The sequence below is a fragment of the Mastomys coucha genome, unplaced genomic scaffold, assembly GCF_008632895.1.
Source record: "Mastomys coucha isolate ucsf_1 unplaced genomic scaffold, UCSF_Mcou_1 pScaffold3, whole genome shotgun sequence".
In the NCBI taxonomy this organism is placed as follows: domain Eukaryota; kingdom Metazoa; phylum Chordata; class Mammalia; order Rodentia; family Muridae; genus Mastomys; species Mastomys coucha.
Genome location: NW_022196909.1, coordinates 8,055,516 through 8,074,361, shown reverse-complemented (window position 1 = coordinate 8,074,361; position 18,846 = coordinate 8,055,516). Strand labels below are relative to the sequence as shown.

General features: G+C 46.5%; 1 protein-coding gene across 2 annotated transcripts in view; it reads left to right on the top strand.

Annotated features, from left to right (window-relative positions):
* Armc2 (armadillo repeat containing 2) overlaps positions 1–18,846 on the top strand; it is a 105,486-nt gene that overhangs the window by 48,971 nt on the left and 37,669 nt on the right. For both annotated transcript variants that reach the window (XM_031347805.1, XM_031347804.1), the window contains exons 9-11: positions 905–1,007; positions 2,537–2,760; positions 15,869–16,014. In XM_031347805.1, coding sequence (XP_031203665.1) covers positions 905–1,007; positions 2,537–2,760; positions 15,869–16,014 — 473 coding nt within the window. The remainder of the gene's footprint in view (positions 1–904; positions 1,008–2,536; positions 2,761–15,868; positions 16,015–18,846) is intronic.

Here is an 18,846-nt window from a genome sequence, read left to right as displayed (position 1 = left end):
TCTCACACACACACACACACACACACACTTTAAACAAAAAACAAAGAGTACTAGCTTTAGTCCCAGCACTCCAGGAGCAGAGCAGGTGGATCTGTAAAGTTGAGGCCCTGCTGATCTACAGAGTAAGGTCCTGTCTCTGTAAAACAAAAGAAACAAAAAACAAGTCATTTTCGGGGGCGTTTACTTCATTTGAAGTTTTGCTGTTCTGAAGTTTATTAGATGTCTCCCCATTATTGACCATACTTTACTACTTTAGATAAATGTGCAGTTAATATAGACCCTTGGTTCAGCCAGCCACTCTATTTTTATAAAGGAAATTGTTCTTCCTTATTGCCTTGTGCTTAATTGACTTAGATATTGTTGTGTGGTTTAGAAAGTGATTTCAGCTTCTTACAATGATTATCTCAAGGTATTCCAGAAATAGCCCCAAGAATGAGTGGGGCACAATCTAAAGCACACCGGCTCTAAGTTCTTTTTATACAAACGGCGGAGGGGGCAATATTTCCTTTGTTTTCGCTCCTCGGTGGATTCTTTTCTAGATGAGTTTAGTCTGAACTTTGGTATCCTTCATCGTTTACCAGTATATTCCCAATCAATTGCTATGTAATGGCATACTCTTTTAAAAGTACCTAACAGTTTGACACACCAATGCCAATATTTCCTAGCGAGAGACAAACGCTTGTTAAAGTGGTCTTACCTGAGAGGCTACCAGCGTTGTGTTTTACTACAACTAAGTTAGATATGGTAACTGACACATAATGTGGCCCAAACCTGCCTAGGTTGTTTCCTTACAACATTTCTCATGTTTAAAACCCTCCTCCCGCGCCCTGAGTATGGGGGTTTTCCAGGTGCCAGGCCTTTATTTCCTTCTGCCTAGAAATGCAAGTGTGTTCTTTCTCTGCAGCTCAAAGTGAGTGGCAAGAACCTTCTTAACGTCTGCAAACTGGTATTTAAAATCAGCAGGAGTGAGAAGAATGACGCCCTAATGCAGAAGGACAACATCCTGGGTGAGTCTCCATCAGTGCTGCTGGGGTGCCGACCCTGCACCCCAGTGGAGATGCCAAGTCCTTAGAGGAAAAGGAGAGCAAGCAGAGGGGAGCGAGATGGTTCGGTTTCTAGGGAAACACGGAGTTGTGATGCTTGTTTTTCTCAACCCTCCTGTTTCCCACATTCGTTCGCTCTAAAGCAGTGTTTAGAGTCGACTGTGACCGGCTGGGCTTTGGTTTTGCTCTTTTGATGCCAGTACTGATGTGAAGTGACCTAATGACATCACTGTGTAAAAATTCATTTCCTAGGCCTGGAGTTACTGTCAGAATAAACACACCGGTAAGTTTTTGACTTAATCAAGAAATTCTGCTCTCTTGACATAACAGGAATAAGCCCCCAAAACGAAGAAAAGGTTGTGACGATTACAAAATGCAGCTGTGGGCACGGTTTAATACAGAGAAGCCTAGCTGACAAAGCCCAGTTCCGAACATGTCCCTAAATAACTCAGAAGTGGGCAGAATTACCTGGTGGGAAGCGCTCAGGACCTGTGCTGTTCCTGCAGAAGAGGCTGCCATGGAAAGTGTTGTGGTCATCTTTTGTTAACAGGGGAAAAAAACCAGGCTTGAAAGAATGTCTAACATCATATCACTTAACTAAGAATTACAGATAAAACAAAACAAACAAACAAAAAACAAACAAAGAATCTAGGGGCCCCTTGGACATTCTTATACTTGAATGTGATGTCTTCGGCTAACCTTGCTCAAACCATCTGGAAAGCTCCACAAACCTATTAGCTCCGTGACGCGTGGCTCTGTCAGTGGGATTTTGTTGTTGCGTTTATTCATTTATTTATTGATTTGGTTGCTTGTTGCCAGCAGTTCGGGGGGGGGGGGTTGGATTTAGAGTGTGATGCCTGCGCTGTTCGCTGTCCTCTGTTGGTGTTGGTTTGTTTGTTGTTGCTGGCTGGCTGGCTGGCTGGCTGGTGTTTACAGACAGGGTCTCTGAGCAGACATGGACTAGGCTCAGATTCAGCTGTGGTCCTTGCACCTCGGACTCCTTAAGGCTGCGCGTATAGATCTTCCCAGCATGCTTAGGGAGGGAAGTGTTCTTAAACTGGCTTGAGAAGGGGTAGATGCTGTTTTCAAAAGATCCTTTTCTGGGACTGAGGTTGTTTTTAAAGTTCCCATGTGATCCACGCCCCATTAGGAAAGCAACAGATGCCAGTGTGAGGTCCCAGGGAAGATGAAACCCTTTACCAGCGACTGCCCTTAGCATTGGGCAATGACTTGAACTTTTTGTACCTAAATATTAAAGGCTGGTGATGCTCCTGAGAGCCCAGGAGAGGCTGCCGTCCTTACTTGCAAAGGAACAAGCCCACCTTTTGGTAGCATCTCTATTTTGGAGATTTGTTGTAGCTGGGGCTTCCCAACTCGAGTAACCGCAGGAGCATTTGCATGTGTCCTTGAATGAACATATTTTACAAACTGTGTGCCAGCGTGAAATCTGCAGTTGTACTTCAGCATTTACAGACATCCGTCTTTTCTGGCAGAGTCATTACTGGAGGTACTGAGAGCAGAGGACCTGCAGAGCAACACTGAAGCTTTTCTCTACTGCATGGGGGCTCTGAAGTTTGTTTCTGGAAGTCCGGGATTCCTCACTGACATGGTCCACCAAGGCGCAGTGGAAATATTGGTGCAGTTAATAAAAGAAATGACTGAGGACACAGAGAAGCACGGGGCGTGCCTGCCTGCTTCAGGCCACTTGCTAGTGCAGGTAGGTGCTGTGCTTGAGAAGGTTAGAGGGGTTAAATTAGCTTCCTGACCCCATTTAAGTAGCCGCCAATGAGAAGCCTCCACATCCACACCCTGGAGGCAGTCCAGGGTCTCGGAGATCAAGGGACGTGGTCCCTGGCCAGTCAGTGTGTATCCTATTGAGGCCATTCCATGGCTTTTGACAGAACTTTTCCTATTGCTTGCATAGTTCGTCAGAGAAAGCAGGGCCGATAGCTGGGCTTGGCAGATGTGGAATCCCAGAACTTGAGGAGCAGGGGGATCAAGAGTTCAAGGTCATCCTCTGCTACATAATGAGCTTGAGGCCAGTTGGGCTTCTTGAGACAGAGGAAGAGAGTGAAGGAGGAGAGAAGAGATGGAAGAAGGGAGGGAGGGAGGGAAGGAGGGAAGAGGGAGGGAGGGAGGAGAGGGAAAGAAAAGAAGGGAGGGGAGGGAGGAGAGGGAAGGAGGCCTGAGCTGAGCCTCATGCACAGGCCTGTCAATCTCAGCCAATCAGGAAGCTGAGGCAGGAGAATTGAAACTAGTCAAGGCTCAGTTTTAAAATAGACAGTGAGGAGCAGGCTGTGGAGGTAGGGCCATGGTAGGGTGCATAGTTTCCCTCAGCAAAGGGAAAGAAGTAACAAAGAGATGAGCATGGAGAGATGGAAAGGCTCTGAGGCTCTCTGCTCATCAGTGTGTGTGTGATGCTGAGGTTTTCCAGCCAGACCATGACATTGTTTATAATGGGGACCTAAGGCCACATCTCCGTCTGCAATGACTCAGGAGTTAATGACAATGGGTGGAGTTTTTAACAGGCTCTGTGGATGCCATACAGCTCTGGGACCACTGGGAGGCAGGTAATACAACAACCAGGTATAGTTCATCTGGCCAGAACAGGAAGAAAAATTTTCCTCTGCTTAGAGTTTTATTACTGCTCTTGTGACAGATTAAATTTCACCATTAAATTATTTCCACCAAAACTTCCTAGCTCTCATATTCCTTTGTAGATGAGATTTTTACCCCAATGGCATTTTTATATCAAATAATAGCATCTTTGATGTAATAACTCATGGGATTTGAAATGTGCTTGTCAATTAACAAGGATGGATTGAACCTTTGGAGTGCTCCGAGACATCACAAGAACATGTTAAAAATTAGATTTACGCCCTGACTTCAAGATTCTTAAAATATTTATGATGATTATTAATTTTAGATTTTGGCCCTCCATTTTGAAAAGATTGTAAAAATAAAAAAATCTCTTTTGGTCAAAAAACATGCTTTAACAAGGGGAGCGCTTATGAAGCATTTTTCTTTCTTTTTAATGGTGACGGAATTTTGGATCATTTGTAAGGGTTGTTTTTTTTTAAAGTAGTTATTTCTGATTACATGGTGATGGTCATTTCTGTTAAAATGTAGGAAATATAAGGGAAAGTATAAAAGTTAGCTGAGCTAGGGATGTGGTGGCACACATTTGCAATACAGACACACTTGGGAGCCCTAATGCAGGGGGATCATAAATTCAAGGCCAGTTCAAACCTATCTCAAAACAAAGCAAAACAAAAAATAAGGTATTTTTATCCTGAACTATGTGGACACACCTTCAACATTGTAGTCTTTGTTTTACATATATGTGTGTGTGTGTGTGTGTGTGTGTGTGTGTGTGTGTGTATTTTCTCAAATGAACTATGTAGACCAGGCTAGCCTCAAACTCAAAAGAGATGTTTGCCTCTAGCGTGCTGGAATTAAAGGCATGTATAAAGGTATGCCTGGCTCTAATCTTTTTATTTATTTATATTTCATATGCACTGGTGTGTTGCCTGCATGTATGTCTCTGTGAAGATGTCAGATCCCCTGGAACTAGAGTGAGAGACAGTTGTGGGCTGTCCTGTGAGGCTGGGAATTAAAGCTGAACCCTCTGATAGAGCAGCCAGTGCTCTTAACCACTGAGCCATCTCTCCAGCCCTTCTCATCTGTATTTTCAATAGTTAATTTGTTCCACGTCACCTCTTCTCTTTTGGTTTCTTCATGTCCATTCAGTCAGCTTATACTCTTCACAGTATATTTAGTACTTTTAAATAATCTCATAGCTTTTAAAAATGGGACAGTAAAAACTCCCTCACATGACCTCTATTAGCTTACTTGATATTGTTTCACCGCTGTGCTAAGGATATGTCCATGTGGTGGTTTGAATGAAAGTGATCTCGATAGGCCCGCATGGTTGACTTCTTGGTCCTCAGTTGGTGGAACTGTTTGGGAAGGATTAGGAGGTGTGGCCTTGTTGAAGGAGATATATTGCTGAGGATGGCTTTGAAGTTTGAAAACTCTTTCTCTCTCTCTCTCTCTCTCTCTCTCTCTCTCTCTCTCTCTCTCTCTCTCTCTCTGTGTGTGTGTGTGTGTGTGTGTATGTATGTGTGTGTGTGCTACCTGTAGATCAGGCTGTAAAGCTCTAAGCTACTTCTCCAGTATCTTTGTTGGATATTTTTTTGTTTGTTTCAAGATAAGATTTCTCTGTATAGCCCTGGCTGTCCTGGAACTCATTCTGTAGACCAAGCTGGTTTCAACCTCTGAGATCCACCTGCCTCTGCCCTATGAGTGCTGGGATGTGAGACAAAGTCTCTCTTTGATTGTAATTTTCTCTCTCCATCCACCCAGGTGCTGGGCTTTCAGGTGTGTGCCTCATTATCTTTTAAATGTCACAGATTGGGCATTCTCCTCTAGTTGAAGACATTTTTTCCAATCTATCATCTGTCTGTGGTACCATTTTATATAGTCAGAATAAAATCTATTGATATAAAAGAACATTTAGTGCTATCAGGAGTAAACACATGTCAGATCAAGAAGTGAGGGCACTAGGTAGGCGTGGTTGTCAGGACCATAATGTCAGAACTCATGAGTTTGAAGCCAAAAAATTTCAAGTTCAAGGCCAGTCCGAGTTAAGTAACAGGCTATTGTCTCAAAGAATAAACAAGCCCTACTCTTCCTTCCAACCTGAAACCAGATCCCTCCTGAGCAGTTTAGTTCAGAGTATTGCTACTCCCCACCTCCCCCCACCCCCACCTTCCTGCTTTTTATTTCCCTTTTCTGGGATTAGCCCTGGACCCACTGGGTCAGCCTCTGGGGGCGCTGTGGAGCTTCATACCGCCCACCATCTCTGCATCACAGCTGGTTTGGTTGTCTTCAACACCTTTCTTTGAACCTTAGATCTGGTAGAGACTCTCTGGGGACCACGGTCCGCACCCGCATCCCATGCAGCTTGGAGAAAGTGAAGCCCACTGTTGCCAGCATCTGACGGCATGCCCCTGCCGTCCGGCGTCTGGCGGCATGCCCCTGCCGTCCAGCATCTGACCAAATGCCCCTGCTGTCCGGTATCTGACCGCATGCCCCTGCCGTGCACATCACTTGCCTTGAGCAAGCTATCACTGTGTTTGAGTGTTTACGGATCTGGGTAGGAAGGGAGCTGGTTTCACAGCTTGTCATTTGCAGAATCCCCAAAACTGGACAGCCCTTCCTATTTAATGGAAACAAAAATGTTGGGTTGGATAGCCCAAGATAGTTCACCATTTCAGAGACTAAAGTAGAAGACTCCTAAGTTCAAGGCCTGCCCAAGCTATAGACAAGACCCATGTCAGAAAGGAATGTTTTAATCAGGGAAAGAAAACAGACAAGAATTTGTTTTATACTGAATGAGTAATAAAACGTAAGCAACATGACTTCACCCCAAAATACTGCATATGCAAACACACACACACACACACACACACACACACACACACACACGGGGAGGGGGAGATCGAGCTGTATCCAGCATGAGAAACAGCAGAAGTACTTTCTGAAAGCAACCTCTAGAGGTCCTTCTGCTGGAATGGAGAATTCCTTCACAGCCAGTTTTTAATGACATACAAATTGTAGTGATTTATTTGTTCACTGAATGAGACGGCTATTCTTCACTTATGAACGTCCCCTCCTGTAAAGGAATCCTTTATCCGCTGGAGCAGCTGGCCCCTTCCTCTCCTGACAGGAGAGAACAGTTGCTTTTTTTCCTCTGCCTTTGCTTGGGAAGCAGCTGCCCAGTGGCTGCTCAGACTGCTTCTCCAAGGACAGCAGGTCTGCAGATGTGGGGAGACCGGCACTCACCATCATTTAACGCCTTGGGTTCTGAACTGTGGAAGGATGGGCCCCATACCATGGCTGGAGGATGAGTTTTGTAGCTAAGTCCTCAAGTGCTGCGGACCTACCCAGGCACAGCACAGGCTCTGACTGTGCCTAGAGTTTCACAAAATACCATATTGTGATGGCAGCTTACTTTAACAAGAGGAAAGGAGAAGCAGGATCAGGACAGCCTTGACAAAGCCACCAATCAGGAAGGAGGATTAGTGCACACAGTGTGGCCAGGGAGAATATGCTGACGATATTTCCTCTGTAGCCAGGAAGATCCAGGCTGGGAAATAAGGATCCGTGCTTGATGTTTGCCAAGAGCCATTTGCCTGCCTTTCTATTATCATGCCTGCTCAGCCCTGTTGCTTCTCTGTACCGTGACTATATTCATTGAGGCAATGAAGAAATGCCACTAACGTCTAACATGTAATTGTGAAACCTTCAGTGTTAGAAGTTCATCAATTAGTAATTTTAGCCTTTGACATGATATCTATGGATGCCCTGGAATTCCTGGTGATGCTCCTGGCTCTGTCTCTCCCTGCTACCAGAGTTACAACTGCACACCCTGCCCATTCTTTCTCAGTGGTTACTAATGTATCTCCCACAGAATCCTCTTCCTTATTTGGGCGCATTGACATTCTGTATAATCTATACAACCCCCAAGTTCTCTCTGGTCTTAATGGCCCATGATTATTAAGTTACAAGGATGGATGGGCAGTGGTGGTGCACACCTTCAATCCTAGCGCTTGCCTCTGTGGGTGGATCTGAGTTCAAAGACAGCCTGGGCTACATAGAGAAACCCAGTCTAGAGAAAACATTAGGATCGAGTCATATATCCATTTATCCTGAGATAAAGAGGCATCCAGGTAGTAACGAAAAATAGGCACATGCTAGTGTTGGGGGTAGGGAGTGAAAGAGCCGTGGTAGGAAATGTGGTAGGCAGACCCCAGCAGCTTGTGAATTAGCAACACTTTCCTATGCATATGCATTTGTGGACGACCATGAGATTCTTGGGAAAACTTGGCTCTAATGGTTTTGCGTGTGCAGTGACGCTGCATGTTGTTGGTATCTTCTGTTTCTGCCACACTCTAGTCACCACGTGCGAGACAACTTGAAACCTCTTGGGCTATCACAGAGGCCTGGATTCGGGCACATATGTGGTCTTGGCTGGGCAAAAGTCCAAAGAACGAATGAACTTTTATTAATAGAGGGTTTAGCTGAAATTAAGAAGAATGCCGATTTGGCTTTTCACGCATGGGACCCCATCTGTGGTCGCTTTTCACTCATGGGACCCCATCTGTGGTCTCTGTGACCGTGGTCACCGTTTCTTGGCATCAGTGCGAAGTGAACCATTTTGCAATTGGCAGTTGAGATAAAACTTGAGGGATTTGAAGGACGGATAACCCACAACCGAGAAATAAAATAAGCGTGCTTACAGACAGATGACAGACAGTATGGGGGAGCAGGGGACAGGAGTCCAAAGTCTAGGACTCCAGGCCACCTGGAGGCTTGCTGACGTCCCGCACCCCAGTTTCCTCATCTCACAAATGAGTAACAGAATCCCGTTCTTGCCTGCTCCAAGGGTTTCAAGCAGCAAGTGGGGTGAGTAGTTTGTAAACACGGCCCCCCCCTCCGCCCCCATGGGGTGGTGACAGCTCATTTGCGTAACACCTTTTGTTATATCAAATAACAAACTTGCTGCTGGCTGCAGGGTTGAGGAAGCGACAGTTTCCAGATTCCTTAATTGCAGTGTGCCCAAAGGTTTCTTTGAAAGATGCGTTTTAAAGTTGGGAAAATGAGTCCCCTATGGCAGTGGCCATGACTGAGGGTCAAGTTCCTGGACTGTTCCATCTTGCTTAGCTTCAGGAGCTCAGGGAAAGTTCTGAGATGGGCTGGTTATTTGAGCCTTTATAAATTATCTTTTTTTTTTTTTTTTTTTTTTTTTTAAAGACAGAGTTTCACTGTGTAGTACTGGCTGTCCTGGAACTCATTATGTAGACTAGAGACTGTTCTAGAACTTACAGAGGTCCACCTGCCTCTGCCTCTAAGTGTTGGGATTAAAGGCGTGGACCACCACTCCCTGGCCCGATAGCTTCTCTAATGCGATTTTCTCTGTAAAAATGGGTTTCCCAGGGCTGGGAGTTTAGTTTCTTGGTAGAGTGCTTGCCTAGTAACTAAGGGCTAAGTCCCCAGCACCAAAATGTGAAATAAACTAAGAATGGTCTCTCAATATTGATTACATCAAGAATCACTTAATTCAGTGAAGGACCGGCAGTTTTGCCAGGCTCTCGGGGTCTTACCTGACAGAGGGCAGAGCATTGGAGAAGGGATCATCAAGATCCAGAGCAGAGCTCTGTCATTGTTCAGCAGATAACTAGGAATGGCCAAGATGGACTTTTTCTCCCTGGGTACGTGTGGAAAAAAAAAATGAGGTCCTCTTCGTTCCACTTACCAAGTAGCAAAAGCAGGGACACTGAACTCTGTTCAATTCTTTTGAGGGCTATCAGCCCAGCTTCTTTCTTCATCTTCCCATTGATTGCTTCCTGACTCTCCTGCTGCCTTCCCATTGGTTGCTTCCTGACTCTGCCCCACCCGCTGCCTTCCCATTGGTTGCTTCCTGACTCTGTCTCACCCGGGGCAGATAGAAGAGTTGCAGCTCAGGTATTTGACTTTGTTTCTTGGTAAAATGCTGCAGTTGGGAGTTGTGAATGGACAGCCTGGGCAAGCCCTTTAGAAGCTAAATAGGCATCATCTGACCTCCACTGTCTTTAAAGAAAGGATTTAAGATGGCTTAAGAGATTTAGAGAAGTAGCAGTAACTAAGAAGAACTGGGAGGCAGAGGCAGGCAGATCTCTGAGTTCAAGGCCAGCCTGGTCTACAGAGTGAGTTCCAGGACATCCAAGGCTACACAGAGAAACCCGTCTTGAAAAAGAAAAACAAAACAAACAAATAAAAAGTACATGCTCTTTAGTGCCCCCTTTTTGAAACTGTAGCCCAGGCTGGCCTCAAACTGGCTGTCTGTGTAGTGGAGATTGATCTTGAACTCCTGATTGATCCCCCTGCCTCTACTTCCCAAACACAGGGATTACTGGTATATAATTACACCATGTAGCCCCTCCCCCCCCAGTTTCCCACTCTAACCTCTACTTAGCAGAAGTTTCTTAGATGGGAAACTTGGCCTCCCTCTTCCCACCTTCGCCCTCCTCCCTGCATTCTCCTCTCCTTCTGGCTTTCATCTGCCCAGCTGCCAGCGACTAAACACTGAAAAGCTTTTAGAAAAGCTGGAGAGACTGAGGCAGGGGGCTCTCTGTGAGTCAAAGGCCAGCCTGGTCTACAAAGTGAGCTCCAGGGAATCTGACATTCCTCTTCTGGCCTCTGTATGCACCAGGAACTTACACGGAACATAACCATACACGTACACAAGTGCTCAAACACATAAAAGCAAATAAATCCTTAGGAAATAAGCACGTAAGGAATGGTACACCAGAGGAATTCTCCATGGGAGAGAAGGTGCATGAAAGCATGTGTGTGTGTGTGTGTGTGTGTGTGTGTGTGTGTGTATACATATATACACAAACATACATATATATATACATATATGTATATACACATACATATACACACACATATATGTATGTGTATATGTATATATAATGGTTGGCATACATGTTGATAAATAATGATCTCTATAATAGTGTATACATGTGTGTATGTTGCAGAGGGAGAGACTTGACCAGGGTGCTACTGGCACAGAAAAGAGGCTCTATCTAGTCACTAAGCCATCCATGAGAAGCAATGGACCTAGCTGGGCCCTGCATGTGAACAACAGGCTGAAGGAGTAGTTGAGGAAGACATGCAGAGTGAAGGAAGTAGTCTAAAGATGAGCATGTTGTCCGGAGAGCTGGGGAGAGGGCGAGATGCAGGAAGAAACACGGACGCATAGGCTGAGAGCAAGGGCCTGTAGGATGTGGATGCTCCCTCCCCCTTTGTCTCAGGCGATCAGGGAGGGGAGGCTTTGAAACCCCCTCATTGTGGTCGGACTGAAAGCCACCTCACAGAGAAAGATGGCAGATGGTGTCTGGCAGGGGGTGGGGGAGAGATATAGAGGTTGGCAATCGATGAAGAGGTGGAAGGAGCGATGGCAATCGATGAAGTGGTGGAGGGAGCGATGGCAGTGGATGAAGTGGTGGAGGGATGGGGGAGAGATATAGAGGTTGGCAATCGATGAAGAGGTGGAAGGAGCGATGGCAATCGATGAAGTGGTGGAGGGATCAATGGCAGTGGATGAAGTGGTAGAGGGAGCGATGGCAGTGGATGAAGTGGTGGAGGGAGCGATGGCAGTGGATGAAGAGGTGGAGGGAATGATGGCAATGGATGAAGAGGTGGAGGGAGCGATGGCAATCGATGAAGTGGTGGAGGGATCGATGGCAGTGGATGAAGTGGTAGAGGGAGCGATGGCAGTGGATGAAGTGGTGGAGGGAGCGATGGCAGCCAGAGGAAGTGAGGAGGGAGTGCAGCTTCCCACTGTGTGTGTGTTTTTACCAGCCTTGACTTGGGCTCAGGGTCAAAAAAACAAACACAGCCCATGCCCTCCCTGAACCTTATGACCCAGAGGAGACAGGTAGAAGCTATCCCAGCAGAGAGCCCTTGTGGGGTCTGTCACAGGAGGTACACTTCTGAGTGACTGGGACAATCAGATCACAAGACCATGCCACTGAGTCTTAACGTGGGAAAAATGGACACAGGCAACAGGGCTTCAGGTGACAAAAAGCAGAAAATGGGGACTCTGTGGGCTTAGGCACCCAGGCTGAGGATGTCATATATTGAATGGTACAAAGAAGTCTTGACACAGGGCTATAAGCTGAATGCCTCTTCCTGCCAGCGCCACAATTGATGAACGTGCGAATGCTCGAGCTACCATATCCGACCCCTCCGGACGCACAACGCACTAATGTTTCCACCTCCACCCCTGCCTTGGGCCTTTTGGGGGTTGGGGGAGACAGGATTTCACCCTGGGCCAGCTTTAGCTTATTATGTAACCCATCTTAATGCCAACTCACAATCCTCCTGCCTCAGCCTCCAGAGTGCTGGGATTACAGGTGTGAGCCATTATGCCTAGCCACTGGGTCATATACAAAAAAATAAATAAATAAATAACATGCTTGGGGCAGAAGAATTGTAAAACTTCTAACTTTTTTAAATAAGAAGTGTAGCTGCCAGCGGCCACACGTATGAATAGGTTTTCTGGAATGGGAGTCAAGGCCCAAATAATTTGGGGTACCAGAAATGCAGGAAGGGTTTGTAAAAATTAGACCAACACATGGTGTGTTATCAGTCCGCCATCTTTCATTCAATTCTCTTTTTTACAAGCAAACAGGTAGATAGGTAAAGCAAAACCCCTCCCCCAAGTTCGTCAGGAGCTTGGCCCAATCAGCAGCTTCATTTTCAGTCTCTGGAGGCGGGACTTCCGGCGTTACTGGAACTTGGAGAGAGGCATGGCTATTAGCAGGAGGTGGGCAGAGAGGCGTGGCTATCTGTGGCAAGGCGGGGTCTGAAGAATCAGCCCTCAGCTGAAGGAGGGTCACAGAGAAGAGATAAGAGAGTGGGAAGGGATAAACTAGGGTTTGAATAAGAAGAAATAGCTCCAAGGAAAACCACGGCCCCTTTAGATGGAGGTGAGGGAGGGAGCAAGGTGCTCCGGCCATGACAGAGAGAAAAGAAATTGTCCTCACACCGCAGCTAGAGCACATGCTCCTGGCTCCCATGGGCTCTGCTTGCCCTGGGGAAAGATGGGGGTCCATCTGGCACTGGTTCTCCGGCATCTTGGGAGCGAGGTGGATGAACCATCGTTTAGACCGGTGGTTCTCAACCTGAGGGTCTTGACCCCTTGAAGGACTCCCTCACAGGAGCTGCCTGCAGCCACTGGGAAAGACATCTAACATTAAGGTTCATAGCAATAGCAAACTTACAGTTACGAAGTAGCAACAAAAATGACTGTGGTTGGGGGTCACCGCGACATGAGGAACTGTATTAAAAGGTTGCAGCATTGGGAAGGCTGAGAGCCACTGCTGTAGACTAGGATAAACCAGCAGTGCTGTTTCTGGAGGGGCTGGCTCAAATGATACCCAAGTTCCATTCTACTGAAGCCACAGACTGGAATTTGTAGGACGGCCTATTAGTCTCATACAGACCCAGGCCTTAGCTTAGCTGATACTCACGGAGGGCCTCGGTCCACTGCACCACGGGCAAGTAGTTTACTTCCTTGCCCATGTGTGTGATGTCAGAGCTTTCAAGGGAGAACTTAGAAGTCTGCTACCAATGCTTTGAGCACATTCATTTGAAAGGTTTGCAAATTCTCTGGGTTTCAGCATAATCAGTGTATGTTAATCAGTTACATTTAACTTCATTGATAGCACGGAAAAACTAATCCAGATTACCCGCAGCCTCTCATTGATATTTTTGTTGTTGATTTGGTTTGGTTGTGTTCTGAGAGAGGGTCTTCGAGCCCAGGCAGGCCTCAGACTCTTCCTGTAGTGAGCCTTGATCTCCCGATGCTCCGGTCTCCACCCTCTAAACACTGAGATTCCAGGCGTGTGTGGTTGTTGATGATTGATTTTAAAGGTGTACCATGCCCACAACAATGCTTGACTCTTACATAGAGCTTTACAGCACACATAAGCCGTCCTACACTTGTACAATCCATACATCCCACCACCCAGAAAGTAACCAGGGGAAGCCTGCTTTGCTTCCCACTGATAAAGGGGAAGGCGCAGCATGAGTGACTGCACTAATCATATCTCAGTGGGGACATTCAGCTCACAGGCCTGTGCTTCCTCCTCTGCACAGGTGGGTGAAGCTCTGCAGTGAGGGGTGGGGACAGGCCCACCCTGTGCAGTGGACACCAGCGGCATCTACATATCTAATCTTAGCTCCCCTCAGTTCACCTCCCCTCACCTCAGCTCACCTCCCCTCACCTCAGCTCACCTCCCCTCACCTCAACTCAGCTCACCCCCCTCACCTCAGCTCAGCTCAGCTCACCTCCCCTCACTTCAGCTCACCCCCCATCACCTCAGCTCACCTTAGCTCAGATCAGCTCACCTCAGCTCACCTCCCTTCACTTCAGCTCACCTCAGATCACCTCCCCTCACCTCACCTCAGCTCACCCCCCACACCTCAGCTCACTTCAGCTCAGATTAGCTCACCCCCCCACCTCAGCTCAGCTCACCTCAGCTCAGATCAGCTCACCTCAGCTCATCTCCCCTCACTTCAGATCACCCACCCCCTCACTTCAGATCACCTCAGCTCACCCCACCTCACCCCAGCTCACCTCAGCTTACCTTAGCTCATCTCAGTTCACCTCAGCTCACCTCAGCTCAGTTCAGCTCACCTCCCCTCACTTCAGCTCACCCCAGCTCACCCTCCTCACCTCAACTCACCCCAGCTCCCCTCCCCTTACCTCAGCTCACCTCCTCTCACCTTAGCTCACCTTACCTCAGCTCACCCTGCCTCGCCTCAGCTCACCTTGCTTCATATCTCACACTGATAAGATTACCAGTCAGTATCACCCCACCATGAGGAAAATGTACTGTGGAAGGGTGAGAAATCAAGCCAGGCTGGAGCTGGGGGACGCATCACAAGCACCTTGCCATTAATCCCACAGGGAAAGATCACACTGAAAATGAAAATCATGAGACAACAATGGGGCAGTGGTGGTGCACACCTTTACTTCCAGCACTGGGGAGGGAGAGGCAGGCAGAGCTCTGTGAGTTCCGAGGCCAGCCTGGTCTACAGAGTTGAGTTCCAGGACAGCCAGGGCTACACAGAGAAACTCTGTCTCAAAAACAAACAAACAAAACAACAAACAAAAACAAAAAACAAGCAAACAAAACAAAATTACTAAACAAATCCCCGTTACAAACTTACTGAGTTGCTCTCTTCTTGCCCCTGAGACCAAAGCTCAAAGTAGAAAGCTCTCTTGAAAAAAATATTAACAAAATATGACAGCTTTGTAAGAAGTCAACATCTCCCTCTTTGAATGAAATGAGACTAAAAGTCTTACACAGCTACTGGCTTCCTCATTATTCAGTGCTACTTAGAAGAATTTAAGTGGACAAAACCAGGCGCAGGGGCACATGCCTGTACTCCCAGCTTGAGGGGGAGGTAGAAGCAGGAGGACCAGAAGTTAAGATCAACCACAGCTACATAACAAGTATGAGACCAGCCTGGGCTACACAGGATCCTATCTCAGAACAGCAGCCACAACAACAACAAAGAATTTAGGGGCTGGTGAGATGACTGGTTGGGTAAAGGCACTTGCCACCAAGCGTGATAGGATCAGAGATCTGACTCCCACAAGTTGTTCTCTGTGTTCCACACGATTGCTACAGCATATCCCCCCCCACACACACATGCACATACGAAATCTCTCTTAATAAAATAATAAACTTGAAAAACATTTGGAGTGCGAAGGTTCTCATGTGTGTTACTCTGTATTTATGACAGGCTCAGTCAAAGATGAGGATTTCTCTAACTCTGAGGGTCTGGTAAATTATTTACCCCAAATGTTAATATTCCATCTACGTATCTTTGTGTTGGTTCATTTGAGACAATCTCTTTGCAGCTCAAGCTGGCCTTGAACTTGTAACTGTTTCCTCTAGACTTCCTTACTCTGGGATTGTAGGCATATGCCACTACACCCAGCAGCCTCCACTCTTCCCACTTGATTTAGGCTTCTTTGTTCTTGGCTTGTGCTTCTGGGCACAGACCCCTCCCCCTTCCCTGCAGTGAGGTGGGGGGGCGGTGGGTGGGTTCGTGGGAGGCGTGGGCCACCTAACCCTGCTGTCTCATTTTAAGCTTTAAGAAAATGACACGAGGGCTGGAGAGATGGCTCAGCCGTTAAAGGCTAGGCTCACAACCAAAAATATAAGAAAATGACAGGCACACTCACGTTCTCCTAGACAACCGCCACTTTGAGAAACTTGGTCGATTCACCACTGACAAGAAGCAAGCTCTTGAACATCGGGGCCTTTCCCCATCTCTGCACAGCGTTGGAACAGCACGCGGACGACAAGGACGTCTGTATCAACATCGCCAGAGTCTTTAGGTGGGTAGACTAAGACAGGTCCTCGTTTAAAAATGTATAGTTGTTAGTTTTTGTAACTTTGGTGCAAAGTGCCTCCATCAGATCCGCCTGTGGGCACGTCCGCAGGGCATTTTCTTGATTCGTATGAGGCGGCCACGCCCACTCTCCTGGCAGGTGGGCCTGGCCTATAGGCTGAGCCAGCTATAAGTATCTGCTTCAGTTCCTGCCTCCAGGTTCCTCTCTGAGTGTCTGACTTGATTTCCCTTCCTTCCCTCAGCGACAGGGACAGTAATGCGGAAACCTAAGCCGAAGCCAAATAAACCCTTTCTTACCACATACTGTTCTTAGTCATTTTTTTTTTATTCACAGCAAAGAGAAGCAAACTGAGCCAATGCTGATGTGTATTCTGAGTTCTCTCTAGTATTTGCCTACGACCGGAAAGGACTTTTTTCCTTTTAAGTTCATCTACAGACAGCATCTTGAATGTAGTTTAAAAGCCCGATTCAAGCTTATTTCTTGTGTGGGTCAGAGGCCACTCTAAGCTTATGGATGGTCAATCACTTAGCACCTTAGGAGGGCTGGGAACTAGCCCAATGCCTTTGTTATTTTGCTTGAAGGTCTTCGTTGCCCCTCGATAGAGAACTGTCAACCTTTTTGTCATACTGGAAATACTACTTAGGAGCTATAATTCGAGAAGAAGATGGCTCATGCAAGCCTGGAGTGACTTAGTCTGTAGTAGTTATTTTTGAACGGTTTGTGGTGGGGGCTCAAGAGAGCCACTGAAGTGGGTTGTTGGAGTACGGAGTCCATTAGGTGACATTAATGCCACGGAAAGACAGACAGTATGGTGGGGGGCTCTGAAGAGAGGAATAAGCGCCCATATGGCAGAAGTAGGCCCTCTTTCTATACTTTCTAAGGACGGTTCCCACCTGCAGCCAGGCTCTCTGCTTCCCAAACAGGAAAGGGTTTGGAGAGCAGGAAAAGCGACCAATACCCCTTGTGATGTAAGCTCACTCCTCCAGGTTAGCAGTGCGGACTCCTAGAGATTGGCAGCTGGTGCTCAGCGGTGCCATGGGTGTCTGCCAGAAGGCAAAGCACTGACAGACTGGACTGGGCTGCTCAATTCCAGCATCACACTCTTAGACTCCTGTGCCCGTTGTTGGAACTTGGACTCACACATTCACTAATCACCTTTGAAAGTAGCCAGGTGCTGATAAATTCCAGCAATGCCTTTAAAGTCATGCATTTACAGTTTTTCTTCTATGTGCTTGGCCAACAATCTCGAAAGATGATCCCCCTCATCTCTGTCTCTCTCTGTCTCTGTCTCTGTCTCTCTCTCCCTCTCTCTCTCTGCCTCTCTCTTTCTCTCCTTCTCTCTGTCTCTGCCTGTCTCTGTCTCTGTCTCTCTGTTTCTCTTTCTCTCTGTCTCTCTCCCTCTCTCTCTCCTTCTCTCTCTCTCTGTCTGTCTCTGTCTCTGTCTCTCTGTTTCTCTCTCTGTGTCTCTCTGTCTCTGTCTCTCTCTCTGTAGGGTCTTACTTTGTAGGCCAAAGTCCAGTCCTATTGTCTTAGCCTCCTAAGTGCTAAGAGTATGTGCCACCCTACCCAGCTTTAAAAAAAAAAAAAAGCCATGCCGGGCAGTGGTGGCGCACGACTTTAATCCCAGCACTTGGTAGACAGAGGCAAGTGGATTTCTGAGTTTGAGGCCAGCCTGGTCTACAGAGTGAGTTCCAGGACAGCCAGGGCTACACAGAGAAATCTTGTCTTGGAAAAAACAAAAACAATTTTATAATATCTCCATAAGGATTTCATATCCTTTCAAGATTTGTTCTTAGGCTTATGGAAGTAAGTTACTTCCTCACAGGCTATGTTGATGATTATAATCAATATTCTATTAATTTTATATTCGGGAGTCTGTTGAGCATCATGTCTGCTTGTCTATAGATTCTTTTCTATTGTCTATGCAAGTTATCTGCAAATGAGAATGATGATTTTGCTTCTGTCAAAAATATTGCAATTCTTCTCCTACCTCTTTTAAGAATTTAAATTTAATTAGTTTTTTTTAAAGATTTATTTATTTATTATATGTAAGTATACTGTAGCTGTCTTCAGACACTCCAGAAGAGGGAGTCAGATCTCGATATGGATGGTTGTGAGCCACCATGTGGTTGCTGGGATTTGAACTCCGAACCTTCAGAAGAGCAGCTTCAGAAGAGCAGTCGGTGCTCTTAACCACTGAGCTATCTCTCCAGCCCAAATTTAATTAGTTTTAATTTAATATGTTGAGATAGTTTCACCCCATAGTCCAAGCTGGCCTTGAACTCCTAGCGATCCTGCCTCAGGTTCCCAAGTGTTGTCTGAGCCCCCATGACTAGCTCCCATCTTTATTTACATTGTTTGGGACTGTTAAAACTGGTGAGCACTAGCTATCTTCTAACTTTAAAGGTTATCGTATGGTTTTACCAGCTGAAAGTGATTATCATAGGCTCCCCTTTCCACCTTTGGAAACAAGATCTCAAACCCTAGAGCATGTGGCCTCCAACTCACAGAGACCTAGGTATCTCCTTCGGCCTCCTGAGAGCTAGGATTTCTTATGGTAAGCTATTATGCATCATTGAATTTAGCTAGCTGATACATTGCTTCAGATTTTTCTGACCGGTCAGTGACTTACACTGACCTTGCCTTTTTCTTTGCCATATTATTTTTGTCTTTTCAGTTTCTAGTTTATAGTGTCATCAGAAAATGAGTGGGAAAATGTAATCAAGGTGTGTAGATAGTGACTACAGATTCAATTAGTTAAAAATCCCTTCTCTCCCTGTCTCCCCACCCCCACTCCCTACCCCCACTCCCCACCCC